Source organism: Hyperoodon ampullatus (genome assembly GCF_949752795.1).
Source record: "Hyperoodon ampullatus genome assembly, chromosome: 6".
Lineage (NCBI taxonomy): Eukaryota > Metazoa > Chordata > Mammalia > Artiodactyla > Ziphiidae > Hyperoodon > Hyperoodon ampullatus.
Window position 1 is genome coordinate 44,038,876 of NC_136919.1, and position 25,565 is coordinate 44,064,440.

At 42.6% G+C, this 25,565-nt stretch overlaps 1 protein-coding gene across 1 annotated transcript in view; it reads left to right on the forward strand.

Annotated features, from left to right (window-relative positions):
- The window catches only part of SLC28A3 (solute carrier family 28 member 3), a gene marked incomplete at both ends in the record, with an annotated part of 58,140 nt that overhangs the window by 21,896 nt on the left and 10,679 nt on the right, over positions 1-25,565 (forward strand). The window contains 10 exons of the mRNA XM_079705825.1: positions 5,808-5,906; positions 9,362-9,444; positions 12,433-12,524; positions 13,937-14,126; positions 15,180-15,324; positions 16,583-16,696; positions 17,308-17,385; positions 20,202-20,282; positions 21,678-21,758; positions 23,964-24,089. Of these exons, the coding sequence (XP_079561951.1) occupies positions 5,808-5,906; positions 9,362-9,444; positions 12,433-12,524; positions 13,937-14,126; positions 15,180-15,324; positions 16,583-16,696; positions 17,308-17,385; positions 20,202-20,282; positions 21,678-21,758; positions 23,964-24,089 (1,089 nt within the window). The remainder of the gene's footprint in view (positions 1-5,807; positions 5,907-9,361; positions 9,445-12,432; positions 12,525-13,936; positions 14,127-15,179; positions 15,325-16,582; positions 16,697-17,307; positions 17,386-20,201; positions 20,283-21,677; positions 21,759-23,963; positions 24,090-25,565) is intronic.

Consider the following 25,565-nt stretch of genomic DNA (forward strand, 5'->3'; position numbering starts at 1 on the left):
ACTCTTAGGATCAGATTTCTTTTTTTCTTTTTTTTTTTTTGGCTGTGAGGGGTCTTTGTTGCTGCATGCGGGCTTTCTCTAGTTGCATCGAGCAGGGGCTACTCTTCGTTGTGGTGCGCAGGCTTCTCATTGTGGTGGCTTCTCTTGTTGTGGAGCATGGGCTCTAGGCTCGCGGGCTTTAGTAGTTGCAGCACTCGGGCCCTAGAGCACATGGGCTTTAGTAGTTGTGGCACGTGGGCTTCAGTAGTTGTGGCACGTGGACTCAGTAGCTGCAGCGCACGGACTCTAGGGTGGGCGGGCTCAGTAGCTGTGGCACACAGGCTTAGTTGCTCCACAGCATGTGGGATTTTCCCACGGATTCTTAACCACTGCACCACCAGGGAAGTCCGGGATCAAATACCGATACAAAACGTTGTAAAGGGTTTCAGGATGTGTCTTGTACCTACTAAATATTATGTAAGTCTAGGTGCACATAAAAGCAAAAACCAAAAGTAATAAGGGAGAAGTTTGTTTCCTGCAGGTAAGTCAGGAGGTGGTAGCACAGCTCAAGGTTTTCAGGGGCTCAAACCCCCCGCCCCCCGGTTCACCATTTTGACATCACCAGGATGGGGCCCGTGTGTTCATGTCCCAGCTGGAACCATCCACACACCAGGCAGCAGGACAGAGGAGAAGACAGAAGGGACAAAGAGGACCTGCCAGCCATCTCTTAAGGAGCGACCCCAAGCTGTCCCACTCAGGGCTCCACTTCTATTTACATTTCGTTGGCCAGAACCTAGTTAAAAGGGAAGCCTAGAATCATAGCCTTCATTCTGGGTGGCAATGTGTTCAGCTAAAATTCTATAGAAGGGGACCCCGTCCACAAATAGATGGCGGGGGAGGGTGATTTCAGTTTTCAGAACTTCTATTTTCTAGAAGTTATATGGTTTAGAAACTGAATGAAAGAAAGAAATTAATTAAAAAGGTCTCTGTCCACCTGTACCCCCTGGAACAGCCACTGTAGATCTATAGTTGCTCGAACAGCATGGAAATGCAAGATCAGAAAGACAGGTAGGGGGCTTCCCTGGTGGTGCAGTGGTTAAGAATCTGCCTGCCAGTGCAGGGGACACGGGTTCAAGCCCTGGTCTGGGAAGATCCCACATGCCGCCGAACAACTAAGCCCGTGCGCCACAACTACTGAGCCTGTGCTCTAGAGCCCACGAGCCACAACTATGGAAACCCATGCACTTAGAGCCCCTGCTCCACGACAAGAGAAGCCACCACAATGAGAAGCCCGTGCACCGCAACGAAGAGTAGCCCCCACTCGCCGCAACCAGAGAAAGCCCACACCCAGTAATGAAGACCCAACACAGCCAGAAATAAATACATAAATAAATAAATTTATTTAAAAAAAAAAAAAAAAGACAGGTAGGGAAAAAAAACAGGCACTGTGTACTCCCGGCTCAAGGATCTGCCTCCAGAGGGAGCCCAGTCCAAGATCATCTCCTTAGGACACTCAGCCACTAACACTAAGTAGAGGAATTAAAAGTGGTGTGCTATTGCTGGTGGGAATGTGAATTGGTACAGCCACTATGGAGAACAGTATGGAGGTTCCTTAAAAAACTACAAATAGAACTACCATACGACCCAGCAATCCCACTACTAGGCATATACCCTAAGAAAACCATAATTCAAAAAGAGACATGTACTAAAATGTTCATTGCAGCTCTATTCACAATAGCCCAGAGATGGAAACAACCTAAGTGTCCATCATCGGTTGAATGGATAAAGAAGATGTGGCACATATATACAATGGAATATTACTCAGCCATAAAAAGAAACGAAATTGAGCTATTTGTAATGAGGTGGATAGACCTAGAGTCTGTCATACAGAGTGAAGTAAGTCAGAAAGAGAAAGACAAATACCGTATGCTAACACATATATATGGAATTTAAGAAAATGTCATGAAGAACCTAGGGGTAAAACAGGAATAAAGACACAGACCTACTTGAGAATGGACTTGGGGATATGGGGAGGGGGAAGGGTAAGCTGTGACAAAGCGAGAGGGAGGCATGAACATATATACAGTACCAAACATAAGGTAGGTAGATAGTGGGAAGCAGCCGCATAGCACAGGGAGATCAGCTTGGTGCTTTGTGACCGCCTGGAGGGGTGGAATAGGGAGGGTGGGAGGGAGGGAGACGCAAGAGGGAAGGGATATGGGAACAGATGTATATGTATAACTGATTCACTTTGTTATAAAGCAGAAACTAATAAAAAATAAAAATAAAATTTAAAAAGTGGTGTGCTATAAATTGCTTAGAAATACTCATACACGACACCCACAATGTTGTTACCCATTCAGTGGACAGGTGTGACCTCAGAATACAGTCATGGTTATAGGAGTCCAGTGTACTAAGGCATCTATTAATCTGAATTGCTAAATAGATGGAAAGAAACAATGGGCTAAGAAGTAATTATGGGCCACCTGTTATATAGCTCCCACGACTCCAGTTTAAAAAGAAGCAGAGATATAGGTGTTTTAAGGGTCATTTTTCAGGCACCAATTAACACCCCAAAACACCCCAATTTTTTCTATTGGAAATCCTCAGCTGGGAGATATTGTTCTTCTGAAAACACTAAAAAGCCCAAGCATGGGGGCTTCCCTGGTGGCACAGTGGTTAAGAACCCGCCTGCCAATGCAAGGGACAAGGGTTCGAGCCCTGGTCCGGGAAGATCCCACAGGCTGCAGAGCAACTAAGCCCGCGTGCCACAACTACTAAGCCTGTGCTCTAGAGCCCCCGAGCCACAACTACTGAGCCCGTGAGCCGCAACTACTGAAGTCCGCGCGCCTAGAGCCAGTGCTCCGCAACAAGAGAAGCCACCACAATGAGAAACCCGCGCACCGCAACGAAGACCCAACGCAGCCAAAAATAAAAATAAATAAAATAAATAAATAAAAAAAAAAAAGGCAAGTCATGTAATCTAGCAGGGGTAAAACAATCCCATTAATGTTACAAATACTTCCAGAGGTGCTCTTGTTGCCGCTTATGCCCATCCCCACGCCAACCCTCCCCCCTTCCTCTTTCATTAATCTTAAAAAGGACAGCTCCACCCTCTTGTTCCACAAGGAAGTCTCAGATTCTGCCACCAGGTGGCAGGAATAATCAGCACCAAGAAGCTGAAGTTCTTGGAACCAGAAAATGTCAGGATTCTGGAAGGGACCATGAGAACACCAAGTCGAAAGTATGTTGTCTAGATGGGTGGACAGAGGGGTAGGAAGATATGACCTGTCCAGGGTCACATGTGTAATTAGGGACCTAAAGGACCAAGCCCCCTCCGTTATCTGTGTCCTGTTTTTCCACCAACTCTTGCTGGGTTTTATTTTTAATTTTTTATTAAGCAAATTTTCAGCACCCATGAAAATAGGAATAGTAAAAGGAGTCCCTAAGTGCCCATCAGCCAGCTTCAGCAATTAGCAACACTTTGTCATCTTTCCACACTATATGTATTGTCCCCCACATACCGCTATATTTTTTGGGGGTTTTTTTTTAAATTTATTTATTTACTTATTTATTTTTGGCTGCATTGGGTCTTCATTGCTGCTCACGGGCTTTCTCTAGTTGCGGCGAGCGGGGGCTACTCTTCGTTTCCATGCACGGGCTTCTCATTGCGGTGGCTTCTCTTGTTGTGGAGCACGGGCTCTAGGTGCATGGGCTTCAGTAGTTGTGGCTCGTGGGCTCTAGAGCGCAGGCTCAGTAGTTGTGGCGCACGGGCTTAGCTGCTCCGTGGGAGGTGGGATCTTCCCTGGACAAGGGCTTGAACCCGTACCCCCTGCATTGGTAGGCAGATTCTTAACCACTGCGCCACCAGGGAAACCCCATACCACTATATTTTGATACCAAGTATCCAGAGGTACTACACTGCACTAGGTAATGCACCGTTAAAGTCACCTTGGTTCACTAATTCAACAAACAATCGTTAGTATCTGTTATGTGCAAGGAACTGGGCTAAAGTAAGGTATGAGCACTTGTAACACAATCAAGCAGTTTGGCCACAAAACTTTTATGCATAAATCATATGTGTGCAGGAAGTTAGACTTTATTCACGTTTATACACTCTTGTGTTTCAGTAAATGGAACATGTTATACAAGTTGGAATTGCATTTTTTCCCTAGATCTGTGGGGCCAGCCAGAGATCTAAATTTAAAATCAAACTCATACACTTGTTCCTTTTTCAGAGACATGGTCACAGCCGACAGGGCTAGCAGGGAACATGTCCTGAAAAGATACAGGCACCTACCTGACACTGTTTATCTATCTGTTGCCTTACTTGGAATGAAGCACCATATAAAATGTCTAGTTGGGCTGAGATGGGAGAAAGACTGGACCCACCCAAAATAGGTAAAAGATAAATGAACCAGGTATTTGTCACATTTGGAAAAAGCGGTAGGGGGTCAGGATACCCGTCCAAGAGCAAACCCTACTCAGTTTGTTAAAGTAAAATCAAAAAAAGTAAAAATAAAATTGGTCTCACAAAAGAAGCCATTTTTTTCTTCTGCTCATTACTACCAGAGAATGCTTTCAACTGAAAAAACACATTTTAACATCTCATAGATCCAACGTCTAAGAATAAAATTATCTGGCCCATGGTTTACTATATTTTGTTTTGTTTTATAATTTGAAAGTCTGTGTGATGTGTTGGAAAGGAGGTTGGAAACCAACATGCTTATCTCAGCTCTGCTGATTAGAAAGTTACATGGCCTAGACCCAGCAACTTTGTTCCTTTCTGTCTTTCTCAAGTTGGACCACAACAATCTTATCTATCATAACAACACAAACCAAAATCATCCATGTTTCAAATATAAACAATGACCTTCAGTACAACACATGCATTTCTCAGGTCATCACGGGACTGGCTGAACCACGCTTTATCTTTAAATCTTGTCATATAAGGAACTGCTAATATTTTATAATTTTGCAGGATAGCAGAGAGAATCTGGCAAGCTCAGGGCAGGAGAACTTAGTCTGGGCTTGGAGAAAGTCATGTAGTTCTGTTTGGCTGGGTGTTCCTTCATGGTGCCTGCAAGGGGAGCAGAGTGAGATAAATGAGCAGGATCGTGCAGCCCTGAACCACGCCAAGGAGTGTGCAACTGACTCCGCAGGCCAGGAGACTTACTTTATTATGGAGGAAGAGTAACGAAGAAGGAATATAGACAGATCTGGAGGAAAGAAAGATCAGAAGCAGAAAACTGATCAAGAACATGTTTAATCAAAGAAGTGAAATAATGCAAAACATTTAGGCATTTGTTAGTCTTGTACTTAAAGCATTCATATCTTTAAGGAAAAAAATATAAGTGAAATATGTGATCCAAATTTTCAACTAAAACTTATTTTTAGTATCAGCCACCATATGTACTGTAAGATCATATTAGAAAACGGAAAGATTTAGGGATTTCCCTGGTGGTCTAGTGGTTAGGACTCCATGTTTCTGTTGCAAGGGGCACAGGTTAAATCCCTGGTCAGAGAACTAAGATCTCACAAGCCACGCAGCCAAATAAAAGAAAACAAAAGGATTTACATTTCTAGATTGAGATCATTTTCTTCTTCCTTATGTGGCTTCTACGGACAGTAAATTGTCAAAATTTTTAAAAATCATCTGTGTTTCTTTATGTGCCAAGCTTCCCTGGTTCTTTCTTTAATCAGCTGACTCATCTAAACACCTCATCTTTGCCATCCCATCCCTCAAAAGTCTTTGGGTATCATTCATTGAAAGGACATTTGTTTTGTGGCTCTGAAATGTTATTTTTGCGATCTGTATTTTTTCCTAGTATGATGATGACTGCTTTGAAAACCAGAACACATCAGGAAGTGACAACTCACTAAGGAGTAGAGTTGTGCAAAACAGAGAGCAAGAAAATGGCAAACAGGTACGGCTAGAAAGCAGTGAGTGAATCTATCACCATGTTAACTACTGTGCAACAGCTATGGGGACAGAAAGCAGGGCACTCAGCTGGTACTCAGAGGAATGAGTTAAATGGTAATTTGAGTGTGTAAGGCAGAGTCATGAGGAAAACACACATGCCCAAACAAAGATTTTGTGTTTATACAACTGTGCTCAGAGTTCTCTGATGGGGAGAGTACCCAGGCTTGCTCTGACACTTCACTATTACTATTACTATTAGATTCCAAACTCCATCCCAAGGCTGAAAGTACTGGCTTCAGCAGATAACATCTCAATTTTAAAGTAAATGAGGCAGAAAAGAGTGACGTTCTAAGACATGGTTCTAAAACTGTGTGCATCACACCCTACGGTTCCTCAGCGACATCTAAGTGTACACAGCAAGCCGAGGTGCTCTGTGACAATGCCACCTCTTATTTCTTTTATATATTGAATTCTGGGTAAGATCTCACTTTTTTTGTTTGTTTGCCTGAAAATATCTTTATTATGTGTTCCCTTTTGATGGATATTTTCACTGAGTATAGATTTATTTTTAATTTTAAAAAATTTTAATGAAGTAGAGTTGGTGTACAATATTACATAAGTTACAGGTGTAAGGATCTCATTTGAAGACAGCCTTCTGCTAAAAAGGGAGCAAATTGCCCATCTATATCACCCTTAAAAAAGTAATTTTGGGTGCTTTCTGGGGGGAGTTTGCTCATGATAAAAGAATAACTTATTTGAAGTAGAAAATTTGAAATATTATTGCAGCAAAATTTGGAAGACAATAAATGACCTAATGACCTGTAGTTCCAGCAAAAAAAAAAAAAATCAGTGCCTAACATATTAGAATATAGCTCACTTTAATACAAGTACATATACATCAATAGGCACGTGTCACATATATTAGGATCATGCTTTCATATTATTGGGTCATTGTCTATTTCATTTAATATATTTTAAAAAGTGTTCATATCACTAAGTAGTCTTCAACCAAAAAAAGAGAAAACAATACTTCTTTTCACACAAAAACCTGCACATGGGTGCTTATAGCAGCTTGATTCATAATTGCCAAAACCTGGAAGCAACCAAGATGTCCTTCAATAGGTGAATGGATAAATAAACTTTGGTCCATCCAGGCAATGAAATATTATTCAGCACTAAAAACAAAGGAGCTATCAAGACATGAAAAGACATGGGGGAGCATTACATGTGTATTACTAAGTCACAGAAGCAATCTGAAAAGGCTGCATACCGTATGGTCCCAGCTATATGACATTCTGGAAAAGGTAAACTGTGGAGACAGTAAAAAGATCACTGGCTGCCAAGATGGGAGGGAGGGGTGAATAGGCACAGAGGAGTTTTAGGGCAGTGAAAACACTCTGTATGATACTATGACAGTTGATACATGTTATTAAATACTTGTCCAAATCCACAGAATATAGGACACCAAGAGTGAGCCCTAATGTAAACTACAGACTTTGTCGGTTCATCATTTGTAACAAATGTACCACTCTGGTGAGGAAGTCAATAATGGGGAAGGCTGCATGGGGTTGGGGGCGGGCGGAGAAGTATGGGAAATCTCTGTACCTTCCTCTCAATTTTGCTATGAACCTAAATAAAACTGCTCTTAAAAGTCTTTTTTTTTAATTGTTTCACCAAAAAAAAGTCAAAAACAAAAAATTAGGTATTATTGTAAACAGAAATATGAAGACTGAGGAGTAGCTACTAGATTTGGCAACAATGGTCCTTAGGTGACCTTGGCAGGTGACCTTAGCAGAAGCCATTTCAGTGGACGTCTGGTCACAGTGGCTTGAAAAGTGAGCAGGATGTGAAGGAACGTCACCAAAAGTAAGGGCAATTCTTTCAAGTGGTTCGGCTGTGAAGGGAAGGAGGGAGGGTAGATGTCCTGTGGTTGTAGTGTCAAGAAGGTTTTGATGTTGTTTTGTTTTGTTTTAAAGATGAGAAAGGGTTAAAAACCAAAAAAGAAAACAATAGGAATGCTAGACATTCCATATAGTAGGCAACTTGGGACAATTTCACTCTAAGAAAATAATAATTATGATCATTTAAATCAAAAATTTACCAAACTTTGACTATTGGCCAAGCTTGGTGTTAGGTGGGAAAAAATGAGAAAGGCTTCTCTGTACTCCTGACCTTTGCAGCTACAGCTTGGACTCCGCTGGTCTCTATTACAATCATCCCATCACCTTCCTTGTACCTGAGGCCCAGCCCACAATAGGAAGGCAGCCTAAGTCAGGAGTACAATGGGAGTTTGGTATCAAAGGACTATATGATCTTTGAGGATCCTTTCAGCTCAGAGACATGCTAATAACTAATTTCTTTTTTGGGGCGGGTGGGGGGTGTGTTAAAGTAAAGAGAATTGAAGGTCTCATGGGATCTGACAAAAAGCTAGAGCTGAGATTTGGCATTATACCTCTTAGAGCGTGTTCAAAACTGTTCCACATCTGCCAGCTTCCTCCCAGCCTTCCCTTGCCTTTGCTTACAATACCTGGACCAGTTTGAGACATTATTGCAAAATGATGAGACGCAGGAAATCCTCTCCACCATCACAAGAATAGGATGGGTCATGGATATTTCAAAGCTAAACAGTACCTAGAAAGATTGTCCATAAAAGATAGCCCAGGGCTTCCCTAGTGGCGCAGTGGTTGAGAGTCCGCCTGCCGAGGCAGGGGACACGGGTTTGTGCCCTGGTCTGGGAAGATCCCACATGCCGCGGAGCGGCTGGGCCCGTGAGCCATGGCCGCTGAGCCTGCGCATCCGGAGCCTGTGCTCCGCAACGGGAGAGGCCACAACAGTGAGAGGCCCACGTACCGCAAAAAAAAAAAAAAAAAAAAAAGATAGCCCAGGTATATACTTCACTCAGTCAGTTAGAGCAAGTGCTAGCTGAGTAAGGGAAATACTTCCCTTTAACCCAACTGATAGAAGAACCCTAGTTCCCAAGGGTAGTTTAACAGCTCTTGAAGATGCTGAGCTACTGTTCATATCTGCAGACCAAGCCTTGGGCTTCCAGGAAAATAAAACCAGCCTTAGTCTCAGTCCTTTGGAAAGTGGGGCTGGCAGAGTATTAAGGAAGATTTGTGCAGCCTCTGGTATTAACTTCATTTAGCACTTGCCTGAAAACAGAGCGGGAGTTGAATGAAGAGACAGGAACTAAAAGCAGAGATATTAGCCCTCTCCCTGAAGAAATGGAGAAAATAGCAATGGCTCCTTCTGAAGTAAAGGGAGAAATGTATGAACCTGGATTTTTTGTGACAAGGGGGAAAATGTCTGCGCATAGATAATTGGAGCCATCATCTTGCATAATAATTTAAAAGGACCTTTGGAAAAATTTCCTTGCCAAAATTCTGAGCAAAAGAGATCAGAGTCCATTGTGCTCAGGATTCTCATCATTCCATCTCTGTTCCAATGTTTGATTTTGAGGGTGAAGAGCAAGTCACCATTGAGCAGGATTCTCCAAGAAATGATGAAGATGAGGAGGATGACCAAGAGACGCATCAAAAAGGGTACAGGTTTAAACCATAAAAATAACGACACTTACCTCCTAAACATAGTGGTTTTGACACTTTTTAAATTCTCATCTAATTTTTAACATTAATTATGATTTATCAGAGATGGTCACCACCAATCTCCCCTCCCTACTACCCACCCAACACTATTTTCAGGAAAATTAATAGAGCTCTAGAATAATCAACATGGTAAATTCAAACTGCTAATGTCCTGGGAACCCAATATCCAGGACAATCTTCTAATTAAAGCTGTGAATTGCCAACTAATTGCTCCAGTCTATACAAAAGTAGTTAATTCATCTTCATAATGTTCAGTCAATAAGCAATTGATTTCTCAAAATCCAATTCACTTTAAATCCCAACAAACTTGCTCTTACCTTGTCATATCATAATGTTCCAAGCCCTTATCACCCATTAGCAGGAGAGACAAATTATTATTTTTATTTCTTGGATCAGAAAAATGAAGCTCAGAGAAGTGACTTAGCCAAGGTTAGTGGAACAAAGCTAATTTAAATTTCAGCTTCTGATTCCCAGTCCAAGATTGTCTGGTACTCTATCATAACACGAAAGTATCTGTAAATTTTCTAAATTCCTATTTAAATTTGGTGTAAATTCCTAAGTCTCTGAGGGACTTTATTTTTATGTATCAGAAGATAGACTTGGTCAGAATTAGGATCAAAAACTCTTGTCACATATACGTCATCAAGAGTATTTGCCACCTTGGAAACCTGAACTTAGTTTCATCCTTTGTTTTACTTTATGAATCTCTGATCCTGGGGCCTGAGAGCTTCTCTTGGGTGGTCAGAGGTACTCAGGTTTCATCCGTGTTAATGGATGGAAAACAACCACCAGAAGATTGGGAGTTGTTCAGCCTAGATAACCAAATGGCCAAAGCGACTATTTCTAGCTACAGTACTTCCTTTTATGAAGTGTCAAATTGCACTATACACATTCCTCGCAATTAAAAAATCTGATAAATTCAACTTAAAGTAGATGGATGTGCCCTATTACATGCTGCCCTCCAACGATGCTACTTTATAACACTATATCCACAGCTGAGGATAATGTATCAGCAGCCTTTCCTAAATTAGACCATGAAAAATTTAAGTCTTTACTATACTTATATTCCCTCAATATGTTCTAGAACAGTGTTTCTAATTCTCAGTACACATATTCACACACATACATAAGACAAAATTTTCATGAAATAATGCCTGTCGTCACTATGTATGATACACTCTGAGATGTCCTATGCTTTTGTTTAAGGATGATCATCATACGCTGTGTGACTGACTTCGCAACCCACTAATGGGTCCCAACCCACAGCTATAAACTATTGTTCCAGAAAAGCAATACGCACTACCACTTTATTTAGCTAAGAATTCGACAAAGGCCTGCCAATCACTCTTAATGTCCACGGTGCTGGTGTTGGGCTCACAGACATCTATTCTCCACGAAGTTACAGTCAGTTAAGGCTTCATAACAAAATACAATCAAAGGAGACAGTAGGAATAAGTCGCAGAGGAATGCCTCTGTTTGACGAAATGCAAGAAGGCTTTGTAGAAGCAAAGGGCTTGAGCTGTGCCCTGAAACGTGAAGGGGGCTGAGATTTGGACACAGGGGCATGACTGCTGGAGGGAAGGGAACTGGAGGTGTTCACCAAGGGGACGGGAGCTCCCAGCGGGGGGCTGAGTCCTTTGAGATCCTGGGGATTGAGAATCTTCTATATAGGAGAAGGGGTTGTTTTAGAAACCCTGTCCAGTGGCCTGGAAGTGGTCATGATTAAATGTGTGAGTGAATTCCTCCCATTTGGCCTCAAGTGGGAGAATGAAGGCACACTGAGCAAAGAGACATGTGCAGGGAAGCCAGGTTTCAGAGCAAGTGGAGGGCCTGGGGGAGCAACCGGGAGCACCCAGGAGAAGGAAGGACAGTTGCTATGGGTACAGGCCTGTGGCCTCTCCAGAATCCCTCACTGGTGGACAACATTCTCCCCAGAAGAAGTGATCAGATGCACACGTGGCCCACACACCACACACTGCCCTGTAACAAAGCTCTGGGCAGAAACAAAGACACCAACAATTCCAGAACGTTCTGAAAAAGCTAATGACAACCCATTGGTTGACGACCCTCAAATCCGCGAAATTCTACTTTACACGTAAGCATCCTGTGAAGTCCGTCAGCCTGCCACTAAACAGGGTGGTGACTGAGGACAGGGAATCTCCAGCTTGCTCACACTTTGGGAACCAGAAGGGAGAACCAGAAGGGATGAGAGTTCATTGGATTTTTGGGGGGGTGCTGCATTGGGTCTGCGATGCTGCACATGGGCTTCCTCTAGTTGCAGCGAGCGGGGGCTACTCTTCGTTGCAGTGGCTTCTTTTGCTGCGGAGCATGGGCTCTAGGAGCGAGGGCTTCAGTAGTTGTGGCATGCGGGCTCAGTAGTTGTGGCTCACGGGCTCTAGAGCGCAGGCTCAGTAGCTGTGGTGCACGGACTTAGTTGCTCCGAAGCATGTGGGATCTTCCCGGACTAGGGCTTGAACCCGTGTCCCCTGCATTGGCAGGCAGATTCTTAACCACTGTGCCACCAAGGAAGTCCCCATTGGATTTTTTTTTTTTAAGTCAACATTTACATGAGAGCTTACAAGCTAATGGAGGCCCTCCTAGCACAGTAAGAAACACTCTCGTCCTATGGTTTATTCTCAGCTTTTGGTTAGCTATCCTGTCCCCTGCTTTATTTCCAGGAGCATGTTTTCTGCATCTCTGTAATTCCTCGGGGCTTTGGCACATCCATTCAGCAAAGGTTAGCAAGCCATGGCTGATTTTAGTCTAAAATGAAATGAGTTTCTTATTTCTATTTTGTAGGACACATACTTCATGAATGTGTTTGCCTGCTTGATTTACAAAGCCTTATCTAGCTTTAGCATGCCAGGTTATGTCATGTATGTGGTATTTACCTCTGTCTGCCTTCTTGCTTTTGTGTTGTTACAGGTGCCTGGAAAGGAAGTATGGTACAGTTTGTGATTTTTGTAGGGAACACCGAACAATCCTTAAGTCCACGACCTGGGGCATTTTAATAGCAGGTAAATAACAAAAGGGGATGGAATACCAATGTCTCTTTTTCAGAATCCCTCAAATATTAGTTTTCTGTAGAAAACAAATAAATCTTTCCCTTCCCCTTGACTTCCCTGAATCATCCAGAGAGGAGAGAATTTAACCAGGATGCCCCTGAGTGGTGGGTCTCAACTTAAGAAGCCCATGTAGATAGCTTCCCTGTCCTGTTTATGCAGCCAGCAGCTGATTTTTTAGGTCACCTACTCTCACCTTGTTATTGTGGTATGGATTTGAGGGCTGTATATTGCAAATTCAGGTAACTGGAAAACATGGTGATAATCACAAGGCAGAAACCTAATTGAAGGGGTGATATAAGTAATCAATCAATGCTTTATATGAACACAACACAAAAAGGAGCCTAGGGTCATGTAGCCCACTCCTCTTACCTGAAAGCAGGACCAGACTGTCTTCACAGATGAGCAGGTGTCCTGTTTTGACTCCCTCCAAACAAAGGGCTCCAGGGCCCACTTCAAAGAACACTCCTGTCTATAAAATGTGAACCCTCCCACCCAAGCCCACAGACATTTATGCAAGACTGCTGCCCACCCCCGGAGGTCTGTAGTTTCCCGGTGCTCACACAGCTAGAACAGGGAGTAAGCAAGATTGAAAGCTTTCTTTGTACCGGCTCAGAGAGTATTTTGCAGACCATACTCAAAACCACACAGCTATGCCATTGTAGTACAAAGTAAGCAGATGGTGTGGCTGCGTGCCAGGGCGACTTTATTTGTAGAATAAAAATACAAATATACAAATACAACTGTCCTTGCCACCTACAAAAACAAGTGGTAGGCCAAACTTAACTTGGAAACAAAGACTTGTTTGCTGACCTTTAATGGAAAACTGTGTTGTTCTTACCCTAGAATATCATCTTCAAAAGCCATCACCTTGGTCATCGCCCCACCTCTTTCCTTTAGAGATGCTGTGGCACTTAGGGATTGTTGTTGTGACACTCAGAGATTTTCCTACTCAAGCTCAGGCAAATCTGGGCTACAAACTAGAAGACTCAATATCTTTTTGCCAGTAGTTGCTTTAGTGCCTGGCCTTTCTCTGACAGAAGCTCACCTGCTAAGTCTGAATATCAGAAAAAGTAGTACTAAGAAAGAGCCCCAATGATCAAGCAACAAGATTCAAGAATTCAGAAGGTTCTTTGAGAAAAAAAACCTAGCACCCTGTCCTCCTAGCATTCTTGGTGAGACTTTAAAATTTTTTTAAAAACCCAAAATTTAGTCCTTATAATCAGAGGTGCCTATAGCTATATCAAGAGCACCCCTGCGTTCAATGGTTTCCTGATTGAACCTGCCATTGGCTGAGCCAGATAAATGCTGGCGGCTGGTCTCCAGCTGATTTGGTGATGTTCACTGTCTGCATTTGCTTCCGACAGGTTACCTGGCTCTGGTGATTGCGGCCTGTGTGCTGAACTTTCACAGAGCCCTTCCTCTTTTCGTGATCACGGTGGTTGCCATCTTCTTTGTGATCTGGGATCACTTCATGGCCAAATATGACTCTCAAGTCGCTCAGTTCCTCTCTCCTGGCCAAAGGCTTCTGGACAGCCACTGGTTCTGGCTGAAGTGGTAAATGCACTTAGTTCTCTTACTGAGGTTGAGAGTGATGTTAGTCTTTTCCAACACTGTTCCATAGATTTGTTCTGAAATTGCTTCCTCATTTATGGGATATTAAAGCTAGAAACAACCTAGGGAATAATCTGTTAAAAAATACCTTCATTTTACAAGCAGGACATCAAGGCCTAGATAAGGCAAGATGTGCTCAAATGTCCCTACAAAATGTCTTAATTTCAAGTGCCACTAAATGATAAAATGTTGTCCAGAAGTTGGGATGGTTCTGACTTAGACAGGTGGCTTTCTGCTCTGGGCATGAATCTGGACTCTTTGGGAGGAAAGGTCTGTGAATTAGCAAAGCCAACTCTCTCTTATAGGACCCCCTGTCCTGCAAGTGACCATTCAGGGCTTTTCTTTCAGCCTCTCTCTCTTTGGGACCTCCTCTCTCTCCAGGTGGCCCTACAGGGTAGGACCCAGAACCCATTCTCCCCAGTGTGGCCCACATGGAATCTACCAGGAAAGTTCACACATTTTTTGCCTAATAAACCAGGGTTGTACAATCCCAACAGAGCAACCCTCCCTGGCTCTGCCATCCACTGATTCAGTGCTATCGGATGCCCACTAGATTCCCCAAGGAGTCAGAACCCAGGCTAAAGCCTGACTTAGCTCTCTGAGGCTTGGGTGAGGTCTCCAATGCAGAGGACACATTTCAAGCTCTCCCTTGAAGAGAAGAAGGTAACGCTTCCCCCATCTCCCAAAATGAAGACGCCCAGCAGCTCTCGCAAAGAAATCACCAGACTTCCTCTCCAAGCATCGTTTCTCCTCTCTGACCCCTTTACATATCCTTGAACTGGCAAAGGACCCAAGTGTTGTGGACACATTGCTTCATTTTTTGACTATGTGCCTTTATAGCTACACCCAAAAAGTGTCTCTTGCAATTTCTAGAAGCATAATTTCCTGGTGCCAGGGTGTGTTACTCAATATTTTTTGTTTGTTAGTTGAAGCCTGTTTAAGATTTTAAAGTTAGCACAGCAAATGATGCCAAAGCCTCTTTCTTTGTTCTCTTAGGGTGATTTGGGGCTGCCTGATCCTGGGAGTTATTCTCTGGCTGGTCTTCGACACCGCCAAATTGGGCCAACAGCAGCTGGTGTCCTTCGGTGGACTCGTAATGTACATTACACTGACATTTCTATTTTCCAAGCACCCAACCAAAGTAAGCATGAAATCGATCATTTCTTGGTCTTTTTTCCTCGTTTTTTTCCTCATGTGTAAATTGCTCAAAATAATGAGTATGAGAGAGTTGAACTGTAATTCAATATTTTTCTTACCTTGCTATGATATTTAAGTGGCTAAGGTGCCCTTTTCCTGAACGTTAATAGTACCGTTGCTCTCTCATTTTTCATTCTCAGTAATTTTCCAGTTGCTCAACCAGTGAGATACTCTCTCCTGTCAAGTCCGATTTCTACTCATGTACCCCCTTCCCCCCCCATCAAACACACATACAAAGAAAACTCATCCTTTTTGATTCAGATTTCCCCAGACCAACAAATAATCTAATATTCTACCATGAGATTCTGCAGTTTATCAAATTTGTATTTGCCATTGAGGCTATTTTACTCCAAAAATTTGTACTTAAGCAGTTTTGTTCACATAGAATTCAATTCTCACCCCTGTTCTGTCAGCCTGTAACCCAATAAATGGGCAAGAATTCTGAAATATCAAAACTTTCACATATGCTTCATAATGGCAAACTCTGGAAGACTTTACTGGCTGAAAGGTTGATCCAAGAAAAGAGCATTAATCAAAACCAAAGCCACCTGATACAATCCAAATTCTTTGCCCTGTGCAGGTGACCATCTCTGCTATTTTCTGTGCCTCCAATCCCATAGTTCTTTGCAGGCCACTCATCTCTACTCCAAAAATGAAAGCACTTGATTGTCCATTACCACTGCACTCCCTGGGTCTGCATTAGAGTTAATTGGTTCCTTTTACTGTGAAATGAGAGCCCCTCAACAGGGTGGAATTTCACTTAATTCACTTACAAATTGTCAAATCAACAAACCTTGGATACACAGAGAAGTCATGTTCGGCCTTTCCATTTTTCCAAATGGGGAAATAATTATACGTATCTAACATTTACAGCATGACCGGGAAGGCCAGATTCTTCCTCTTTTAATGGTCCTTCTAAGACTACTCTTTGTGTCTAAGTGATTTTATCTTGACAAAATGGTTACATACACTCCTGGGACTGAAGGCTTAATCTCAGGTTTATGAAGAGCAAGCACAACCCTGAGATTTTTAGGTATAATTCTATGGAGGGATTCTCTGCTCACACTGCTTTGGCCTCCGAAAGAAGGTGGATCACGGGCCACATCTGAGAAGCTTCCAAGGAAATAGTGATCCTCTGGGCATTTATGCTGAGTTCAGCATTCATTTTCTAATAACCTATATCTCTTCCTATTTCTGTATAGGTTTACTGGAGGCCTGTCTTTTGGGGTATTGGGTTACAGTTTCTTCTTGGGCTTTTGATACTAAGGACAGAACCTGGATTTACGGCTTTTGATTGGCTGGGGAAACAAGTTCAGGTAAATTTGGTTCAAAAGAATGCCTTGCTTTTATAGTGCTTTTAACATTTGAATATAACCCTCAAGACATGTCAGTAATAGCTTTATTTGTCTGCATTAGTTGACCCAAATTTTAATTCCATAGCATGAATTAGACAAATAACTTTGTTTATGTTAATCCGTGTAGTTTGTTAATATTCTGGTTGTCTCTTACCCATACCATCCACTACATCACTCCTCAATCCCATTTGACCCCTTCATCCCGCCTGAGGGGTGTCACTCTTCTAAGATGTTTCCCCCAACAGAGAAACAGGCTTCTTTGCATCTAGTGGTAACCAGTACCTCCCATGTACCATCTGTGGCTTCTGGAGCAAGTTACCACACCCAGCTTATTCTTTAGCACCCTAGAGTCAGAGTGAATGTCAGAAACGCCAGGAAACCTGTATGCAGTTATAGTTCAAAGACATACTTCCAGGCCATCCACTGGAGGGGGAAAGTTGACAAAATTAACTCTCCAAGTCTATCCCACAAGTTTTCTGAGTCCCCACCCTCTGCAGAGCCGTAGGTCCTGTGGATGGTAACTACCTCTTTAGTGCTTGTAATGATCTGCTCTTTTCCTTTCATTAACTCAGACGTTCCTGGAGTACACTAATGATGGCGCCTCATTTGTCTTTGGTGAGAAATATGAAGACCACTTTTTTGCATTTAAGGTAAAGCCAAACACTTTTTTTCTATGTAGACATTTCCCTTTCTGTAACTTCTCAGTCTTTGTAGATGTTCAGATAGAACCTAACTGATCAGAACCCAAGCATATACCTGCCAGGCATGTCATAGGGACACAGCCCATCACTGGGCTTTCTCCTTTACCTGAAGTCAGTGGACTGAAAACATTTTATTTTTTTACAGTAACATTAAGGGAAACATCTAGAGGAAGTCAGGAATACTGAAACACAGGCATACCTCAGAGATACTGCCAGTTCGGTTCCAGACCACCGGAATAAAATTAATACCGCAGTAAAGCCAGTCAAAAATTTTTTGGTTTCCCAGCTCATATAAGTTATGTTTATACTCTACTGTAGTCTAGTAAGTGTGCAATAGCAGTATGTCTAAAAAAAGTACATACCTTAATTAAAAAATACTTTACTGCTAAAAAAATGCCAAAACAATTACAATAGTAACATCAAAGATCACTGATCACCATAACAAATATAATAATAATGAAGAAGTTTGAAATATTGTGAGAATTACTGAAATGTGACCCAGAGACACAAAGTGAGCAAACGCTGTTGGAAAAATGGCGCCTATAGACTTGCTCAACGAAGGTTTACCAAAATCCTTCAGTTTGTAAAAAACACAACCCCCAAGAAGCGCCATAAAGCAAAGTACAATAAAACAAGGTATGCCTGTACTTTTGGATGTCTTGTAGCATTTGCTGAGATAGTTATGAAAGATCATATGGGGGGGACTTCCCTGGTGGCGCAGTGGTTAAGAATCCGCCTGCCAGTGCAGCGGACACGGGTTCGAGCCCTTGTCCGGGAAGATCCCACATGCCGCAGAGCAACTAAGCCTGTGCGCCACAACTACTGAAGCCCACACACCTGGAGCCCGTGCTCTGCAACAAGAGAAGCGACCGTAATGAGAAGCCCACACACCGCAACGAAGAGTAGACCCCTCTCCCTGCAACTAGAGAAAGCCCGTGCACAGCAACAGGACCCAACGCAGCCAAAAATTAATTAATTAATTAATTAATTTAAAAAAGATCATACGGGGTAATAGTATCTGAGATTTCAGGGAAAAGATCATTAGGTCCCTGGCAATGAATAGACATATGGCTGCTAATGCCTCCCCAGTCCAAGCTCAGTGACAGCCCTGCAGTCAGGAAAACTCCTTAATCCCAGACAAACAGGGACAGCTGGTCACTCACATCAAGCTCTGTTCTTCCAGAGCCATCCCCTTGCTTAACCTTTCCCCTCTCTCCTTCAACACAGCCTTCACCTCGGCAGGCCTGCAAGCTGGGCCTCCTCCCAGCCAAAGGAGGGACGTTATTTTACAGGCGAAAGGCAACTTGGCCCCATGCTCAGGCCTAATCGATTCTCTCCCAGGCCTCCCCCAGCCCGAGGAAGCTCACCTTCCTCTGGGAAGTCCCTGCAAATCCTTGTGGATGAGTCAGAAAGATGCCTTTGGCTTTTCCTTCAGTTTCTTTTTTGTGGTGTGGTATTGTTCCTACACTTCTCCATTGTTTTCTCACTCGGGGACTCCAAATTTACCTCCAAATTACCTCGGCATCGGTTAGGCCAACTGCTACGCTGAATCTTTTTTTAAACTGCTGATTTGATACTTTGGTGCTGAGATAACTAAGCCATCTCTGAAAGGTCAAATGTTTACAAATTGAGATAGAAATATGCTCCTGTCATGAATTGAATCCAGAATTACAAAAAATAATATCACGGAGAAGGAGGAACTTGCTGCCCAGACTGCACCAGTGTCTTCAGACCTCCCCCCACCTTCTGCCCCCAGGGCAGTAGCCTCCATCCTTTCTGTCAAAGCAGAATCCTGTGGGAACATTGGGGAGATGAGCCCCTTTAACTCCTTGAAGCTTTCAGGAAGGCTCTGCCTGCCCATTAAAGTCAATAAAATCACATAAGTGAGCAAGCTCTGAATAATGGCACAAAACATCTTTTAATACATATTATTAATAGATTTTTCTAAATCAGATCCTGTACAAATTGTCCTTGGCCATTCTGTGTCTTTGGTGGCAGCTTGTCCCTGGCCATTTAGCTGGGAACAGAGGGGAAGGGGAACAGTGGAGTAGGGGTGGGGAGGGACCCAGACCACAGCCCTGTGTGGTCTATGCAGGGAAGAAACTGTTCCCTGTAGACACACAGGCTGCACTGAAGGCATCCAAAGAGCATCAGGAAAATCGGATCTAGAAAAAGACAACCTTTGTTAACACAGAAGTAAACTAGTTTCCAGAGTTTAATCTTTGTATAGTGATTCAAAAATCTATAGGTAAAATAGTTATTATTCTAAAAGCTAAATCCACGAATGCTTGCTTTATACAAGGCATTGTTTAAGCACCTACTGTGTCACTACTGTGAATAAGGATCTGAGGTAGCTCACACTTAATCGTGACCCAGGTTACTTTGCTAATAAGTAGTGAAGCCCATGTCTGTTTAATATCAGAACAACCAGTGGCTTTCAGTTTCTTGATCTAATTATTACAAATTCCCCCCAAAATGTCATTCCTTCCCTTAGAAGCTAAAGTAAGAAAAGCTCATCATAGCAGGATTTTTTTTAAGTTAAGTTTCCTATGAAATAGACTCAAACTTATCAACAAATTAGAGTAAGAGACTGTAGATGGGGAAGTTGCCTGTTAAAAACGTTGTTTAGTTCAAGAGGAGTTTCCAGTATTTTGATGACATTTCAGAGGGGGAAAAGGAGGCAGAAAGGAGACTGATCTGAAAGCTACTAATACTGCTGGGGCCAATGTTAACCCGTGACCGCTCTTACACTCCACCACCCTCAGGTCCTGCCCATCGTGGTTTTCTTCAGCACTGTGATGTCCATGCTGTACTACCTTGGATTGATGCAGTGGATCATTAAAAAGGTACCAGGACTAGAAGGCAGTGGGTAACCGGTGTAGAGCTGATTATTGCAGGGACAAAGTCTTGAATACCTCTTATCTGGGTTTTTCCAAAGTACCTTTCCCTTCGTACCAAGATCCACGCCCACCCCAAGTTATTAGATTTAAACCCAAAAATCCTACATGGGTCCACAGAGGGAATTTTATCTCCAGGACTTCTAATAGGTCTGTGACTTGCAACACACTGAGCATCTTCATGAAGCAGTTATTCCGTTAGCCAAATAATTGACTCCAAGAGATGGGGACCTGATTGTCCCTTCGTCTTGGCTATCTGCCCAAGGCTTACACAGTCACTGCTTATCCTCAGGTGATAACAAAAGTGGACCCTCCTGGTCTAGGAGTTACTAGAGAATCAAAGCAAGAAGGGGAAGCTGATCTTTTCTCCTGAGGGATTTTTGTAAGCACACAAATTTTTTTTTTTTAGGTCTGAAAAGTTAACCTCAGTTCTGCTGCCCCAGCAGCTGTCAGTCCTACATCATGTTAGATCACAAAACTCAGAAATTTGTAAGCTAGTATGAATGCACATGAGAGCAAGGCAGTGTATACAGGGCTTGGGCACAGACACAGCTCTCTTTTGATCCCTGTAAATAAATAAAATTTATTTATTTTAAAAAAGAAAAGGAGAGAGAGAGCCAGAATACCAACAGAATTAAAAGTTTCAGCAAGAGCACCAGAGTACATAGTTTTCTAATTGTCAGTTTAAACATTCAGCATTCCTGTGTCCACATTGAAGCAGGAAGGAAGGAGAGAGGATGCACCAGGAAGTCCCCATTCTGAGGTGGGCACCACAGTCTCTGGTTGGAAGAACCACTACAAATTGGGACCATCAACCATGTTTGTTTGAGAGTTAAGTAGAAAAGGCCAAACCTCAACTACATCCCATTACTTATTAGCTGGGCAAACTTTGACAGAACAACTAAACTGCTCTGTGCCTTGGTTTCCTCTTCTGTAAAATGGGCCTAATTATAGGACCTCCCTCAAAGGCTTATTGTGAGGATTAAATGCATTACTCAGAACAATGGCTTAAAACAGTGCCTGGAATGCTGTGAAGACTGCCATGACTTAGCAATTATTACAACTTATTACTTGTAAACAATAGACATTCAAAAAACTTTACTGGTATGAAATAAACATTTCAATAGATATTGTATAGTGTTCAAAGTATATGCAATGACTCAGACTTACCACTCAAATAGGATTTGATCAGCCTGCACTATGGACTATATAAGGTATACTCAAGTTTAGTACAATTGTTGAAGGCCTCAGTATTTTCCTCCAGTTTAAAGATTTTTATCCCTACTTTGAAGTTCTGTGTATACAAATAGTTCTTTACAGACTTTATCCTTTTTTGCCTTTTAGGTTGGATGGGTAATGCTAGTGACTATGGGAACATCTCCTGTTGAATCTGTAGTTGCTGCTGGCAATATATTTGTTGGACAGGTAAGTTGTAATATCAAAAAACAAAACACTTGCTAAAATGGATACTCTTTCCAGAAAGAGAAATAAAAAAATATGATGGTGTTATTTCTTTTAGTGTAGGGGGAAGAGTGTCAAGATAATGAACCCTCAATATTGGCAATGTCCAGATTCCAAGGAGAGAGAAAGAGAGAGAGAGAGAGAGAGAGAGAGAGAGAGAGCCCTTCTAAGAGTGTCAATGCACTAGTGTGGAATTTGGGTCCTTGAAAATTTATGGAGAGGAAGAAAGATTAAATCATTTTATCAAAGCATAGGGCTTCTCATGTATAGATTCTTAATAAGTCCTTTCTGAATTAACTGAATTGTTGAGGTTTCTGGCCCACCCGTCAGAGGCTAGCAGCTCATCCACTCAAATGGAGTTCACCATTTATCTTGAAGCTGCAAACATGTAACAGGCAGCTTCACCCTCTGTAGTATAATGCTTGTGGCAACGAAAGAGACCAAAAAGGCTTTCCACCAACACCATGCAGCCATATAAAGCTCATTCTCAACTTATCTGAACAGTCTCTTTGCTGAGCCTGAAGAAAAATGCTGATGAGCAAAAGTATTTTCACCTTCCTTATCCATCACGTGGATAAATGCTCTTTTAAAAAAATATTTATTTATTTACTTATTTATTTGGTTGCACTGGGTCTTAGTTGCTGCAGGAGGCCTCCTTAGTTGCGGCTCACCAGCTCCTTAGTTGTGACACGTGGGCTCCTTAGTTGTGGCATGTAAAATCTTAGTTGCAGCATGCAAACTCTTAGTTGCAACATGCATGTGGGATCTAGTTCCCTGACCAGGGATCGAACCTGGGCCCCCTGCATTGGGAGCATGGAGTCTTATCCACTGCACCACCAGGGAAGTCCCGATAGATGCTCTTTTGCCCGAAGTCCATTTAAGCAAAGAAGTATATTGCCAAGTTCTGTCCCTCAAGATGGCAGCATTCCTAAGGGGTAGATAAGTAAGAAATGGTAATAATCATCCTCATCATTCAGGATATATGGCTTCAGGCAGAATGGAATCACACACCAAGGAAACCAACTGTGAATACTTGCTAGCACGGCTGTGCAAAGAAATTGAACTCAAAGCAAAAATCAAGTCACCCAGAAAAACACATGGCTCCAGATCAGTAGGCTTATACAACTGCTCCAGGCAGGCTGAGACTTCTGATTGGTAAGCCCAGCTTACTAGCCTGGAGCAAAGTCTTTAGAGTGGGGCCCATACTTCTTTGCCCAGGAGTTGAAATTGTTATAATTATAGCCATAAAATCTCTCAGGACTAATTAGGGCACCATCTTGAGTTGATTACTCCTACCTGCAGGGTAAGAGGGCTCATGTACTGAGTTTCTATTTGGTCCATAAATTGAAGCTCAACACACTCAATCTCATAGCACAATTAGAAATAATGAGGGGAAAATTGTAAAATTGCACACATGCTTCTGTGGTGCTCAATTTGATACTTAATATTCTAAAAGTACAGCTATTATTTATGGAGAGCCCATGCTGCAGGCCACCTGCCCTCCTTAATGGGACTCAAGCCTTTACAACTACACTCTAATTGATTCCTTTCCATGCAAGGGGAAGAGAGGGGTCTCTGATTCTCAATTAGGAATGGGCCTGTGGGCACCAGTATATGTTATTGCTGGTATTTTTTCATACTTGTGTCTTGTTTCCCTATAGTAACAGCAAAGAGGTTTAGGGTCTGTTGAGATGAAGCTGGAAGATAGAAAGTCACAGAGGTTTGGGAATCACAGTTCCCAAGGCCAGGCCACTGAGCAGTTACTTGGCCCATAGTGCTCGAACCCTAGAAAAGAGTACTAAGCCATCACAGTCCAATCCTAGGCTAGGTGAGAGCCTTATGTGAATTGGCCTTGCAAACTTCACACATGACTCTGTATGCGCACTGCCCTGGAGTCCAAAAGACCCAGACAATGATGGTGTGGGTTCTCAAACATGAGCACACATCGGAACCACCAGGAAGCCTTGTTAAAACACCACTGCTGAACCCAGCCCCAGAGTTTCTGATTCAGTAACTTTGAGAATTTGCATGTCAAACGAGTTCCTGAGTCAAGCTGAAAGAGTTGGTCTGAAGTCCACTCTTAGAAATACTGCTGTAGATAATGGAATTTTGAGTAAATTAGCATGTCCTCGTAAGGGAACGTTTAATCTGATCACTTTTTGTTTCCAGACGGAGTCTCCACTGCTGGTCCGACCATATTTACCGTATGTCACCAAGTCTGAACTCCACGCGATCATGAGCGCTGGGTTCTCTACCATTGCTGGAAGTGTCTTAGGTGCATACATTTCTTTTGGGGTAAGAATGTTTGGGGATTAATTTATGAAACCTCTTCTTCCTTTGCTATTGTCATTTCTGCTTTTTCCTTTACTACTGCTGCCAGATAAGGAGGGCAAAAGAGTGTTCTTTTTGCTGTCTAGTTGGTCACAGTTTCTTTGGCATTTGAATGGAGTGACCCCAAGGAGCTTTGGTATTTCACTCTCATATCTCTGCCACCTAAATGTGAACTAATCCAACCATAGCAGAATTAAATCATATTATGAGGTTACTTTGGCTGAAAAGTTGAATAAGTAAAAAAAAAAAAAAAAACTATTACTGACACTAGTTAAAGGCCATCTAGTTCAGTGGTCAGCAAACTATGGCCCATGGGCCAAATTTAGATCACTTCCTTTTTTTTGTAACTAAAGTTTGATTGGAAACCAGCTATCCTGTTCATTATCTAAGCAGCTTTTTGATACAGACTTGAGTAGTTGTGGCCCTAAAAGCCAAAACTATTCACCCTCTACAGAAAACATTTTCTGACTACTGGCTTACAGCACTGGTTCTCAAAACTTACTTCACGTTAGAATCACCCGGGAGCTTTTAAAAGCCCTAATGCCCAGGCCCCTACCCCAGAGTAATTCAACAGAATCTCTTGGGACGAGACCCAGGCATCATTGTTTCTTTTCAATCCTCAGGTTTCAATGTATAGCCCAGTTTGAGAGCAGGGGGTCTATGGGATGGCGCTGAAGAACGTTATGGTAACTGGTGCACATGTCCTGAGCACAGGGCTTACTTACAACCCCCAGTGGAGAAATGGAATAACACAGCAGCTGTGTGGTCCAGGTGATGAGGAATTCTTACAAGATAGGCAAGTTTCATTCCAGGACTTCATCTGAGCCTCACAGAGCGAATCAGTAGGAAGCGGGAAGAAAAAAAGGGTGAAGGAGACCTCAGGAATACCAGTTTGACTGACTCCCCAGATGGATTGCTGTAGGAATTCTACCTACAAAACTGCGCTGTGTGGAATGGGAGTGGGGAGGCAGGTGCAGATTCTATAATTCTGAAAATACAGGGAAGAGAATCCAGAAACAAGATAAGGATGTGGGAAGGGAAGGGGGAAGAGTTTAAGTAGACCTGCAAAGAGGAAAACAGAAATCGCTTACAGATTAAAGGGACTCTGGATAAACACATATTATGTAGGGGCACAAAGGACATCAGGAAAGCAAAAGGAAAATGGAGAGGGGTGTACCCATGCCTGCACCCCAGATACCCACCATCTAAACTGATGATGTAATGAAATAGCTTTAGGGACTATATGACCATTCAGAGGAACAACAGAGAGGTAGAGTTATCTTCCTTGAAAATTTCTACAACACAGGATTAATTCTCTTCTGAAATGCTCAGATTGTGGTTTTGTGCTTCTCCCCGAGGATGTGGTCAACTGGTATAACTTCCTCCCTTCTCTCAAGGTGATACCCAGCGTGTGGCTCTTTGAGCTCTTCCAAGCCTCCA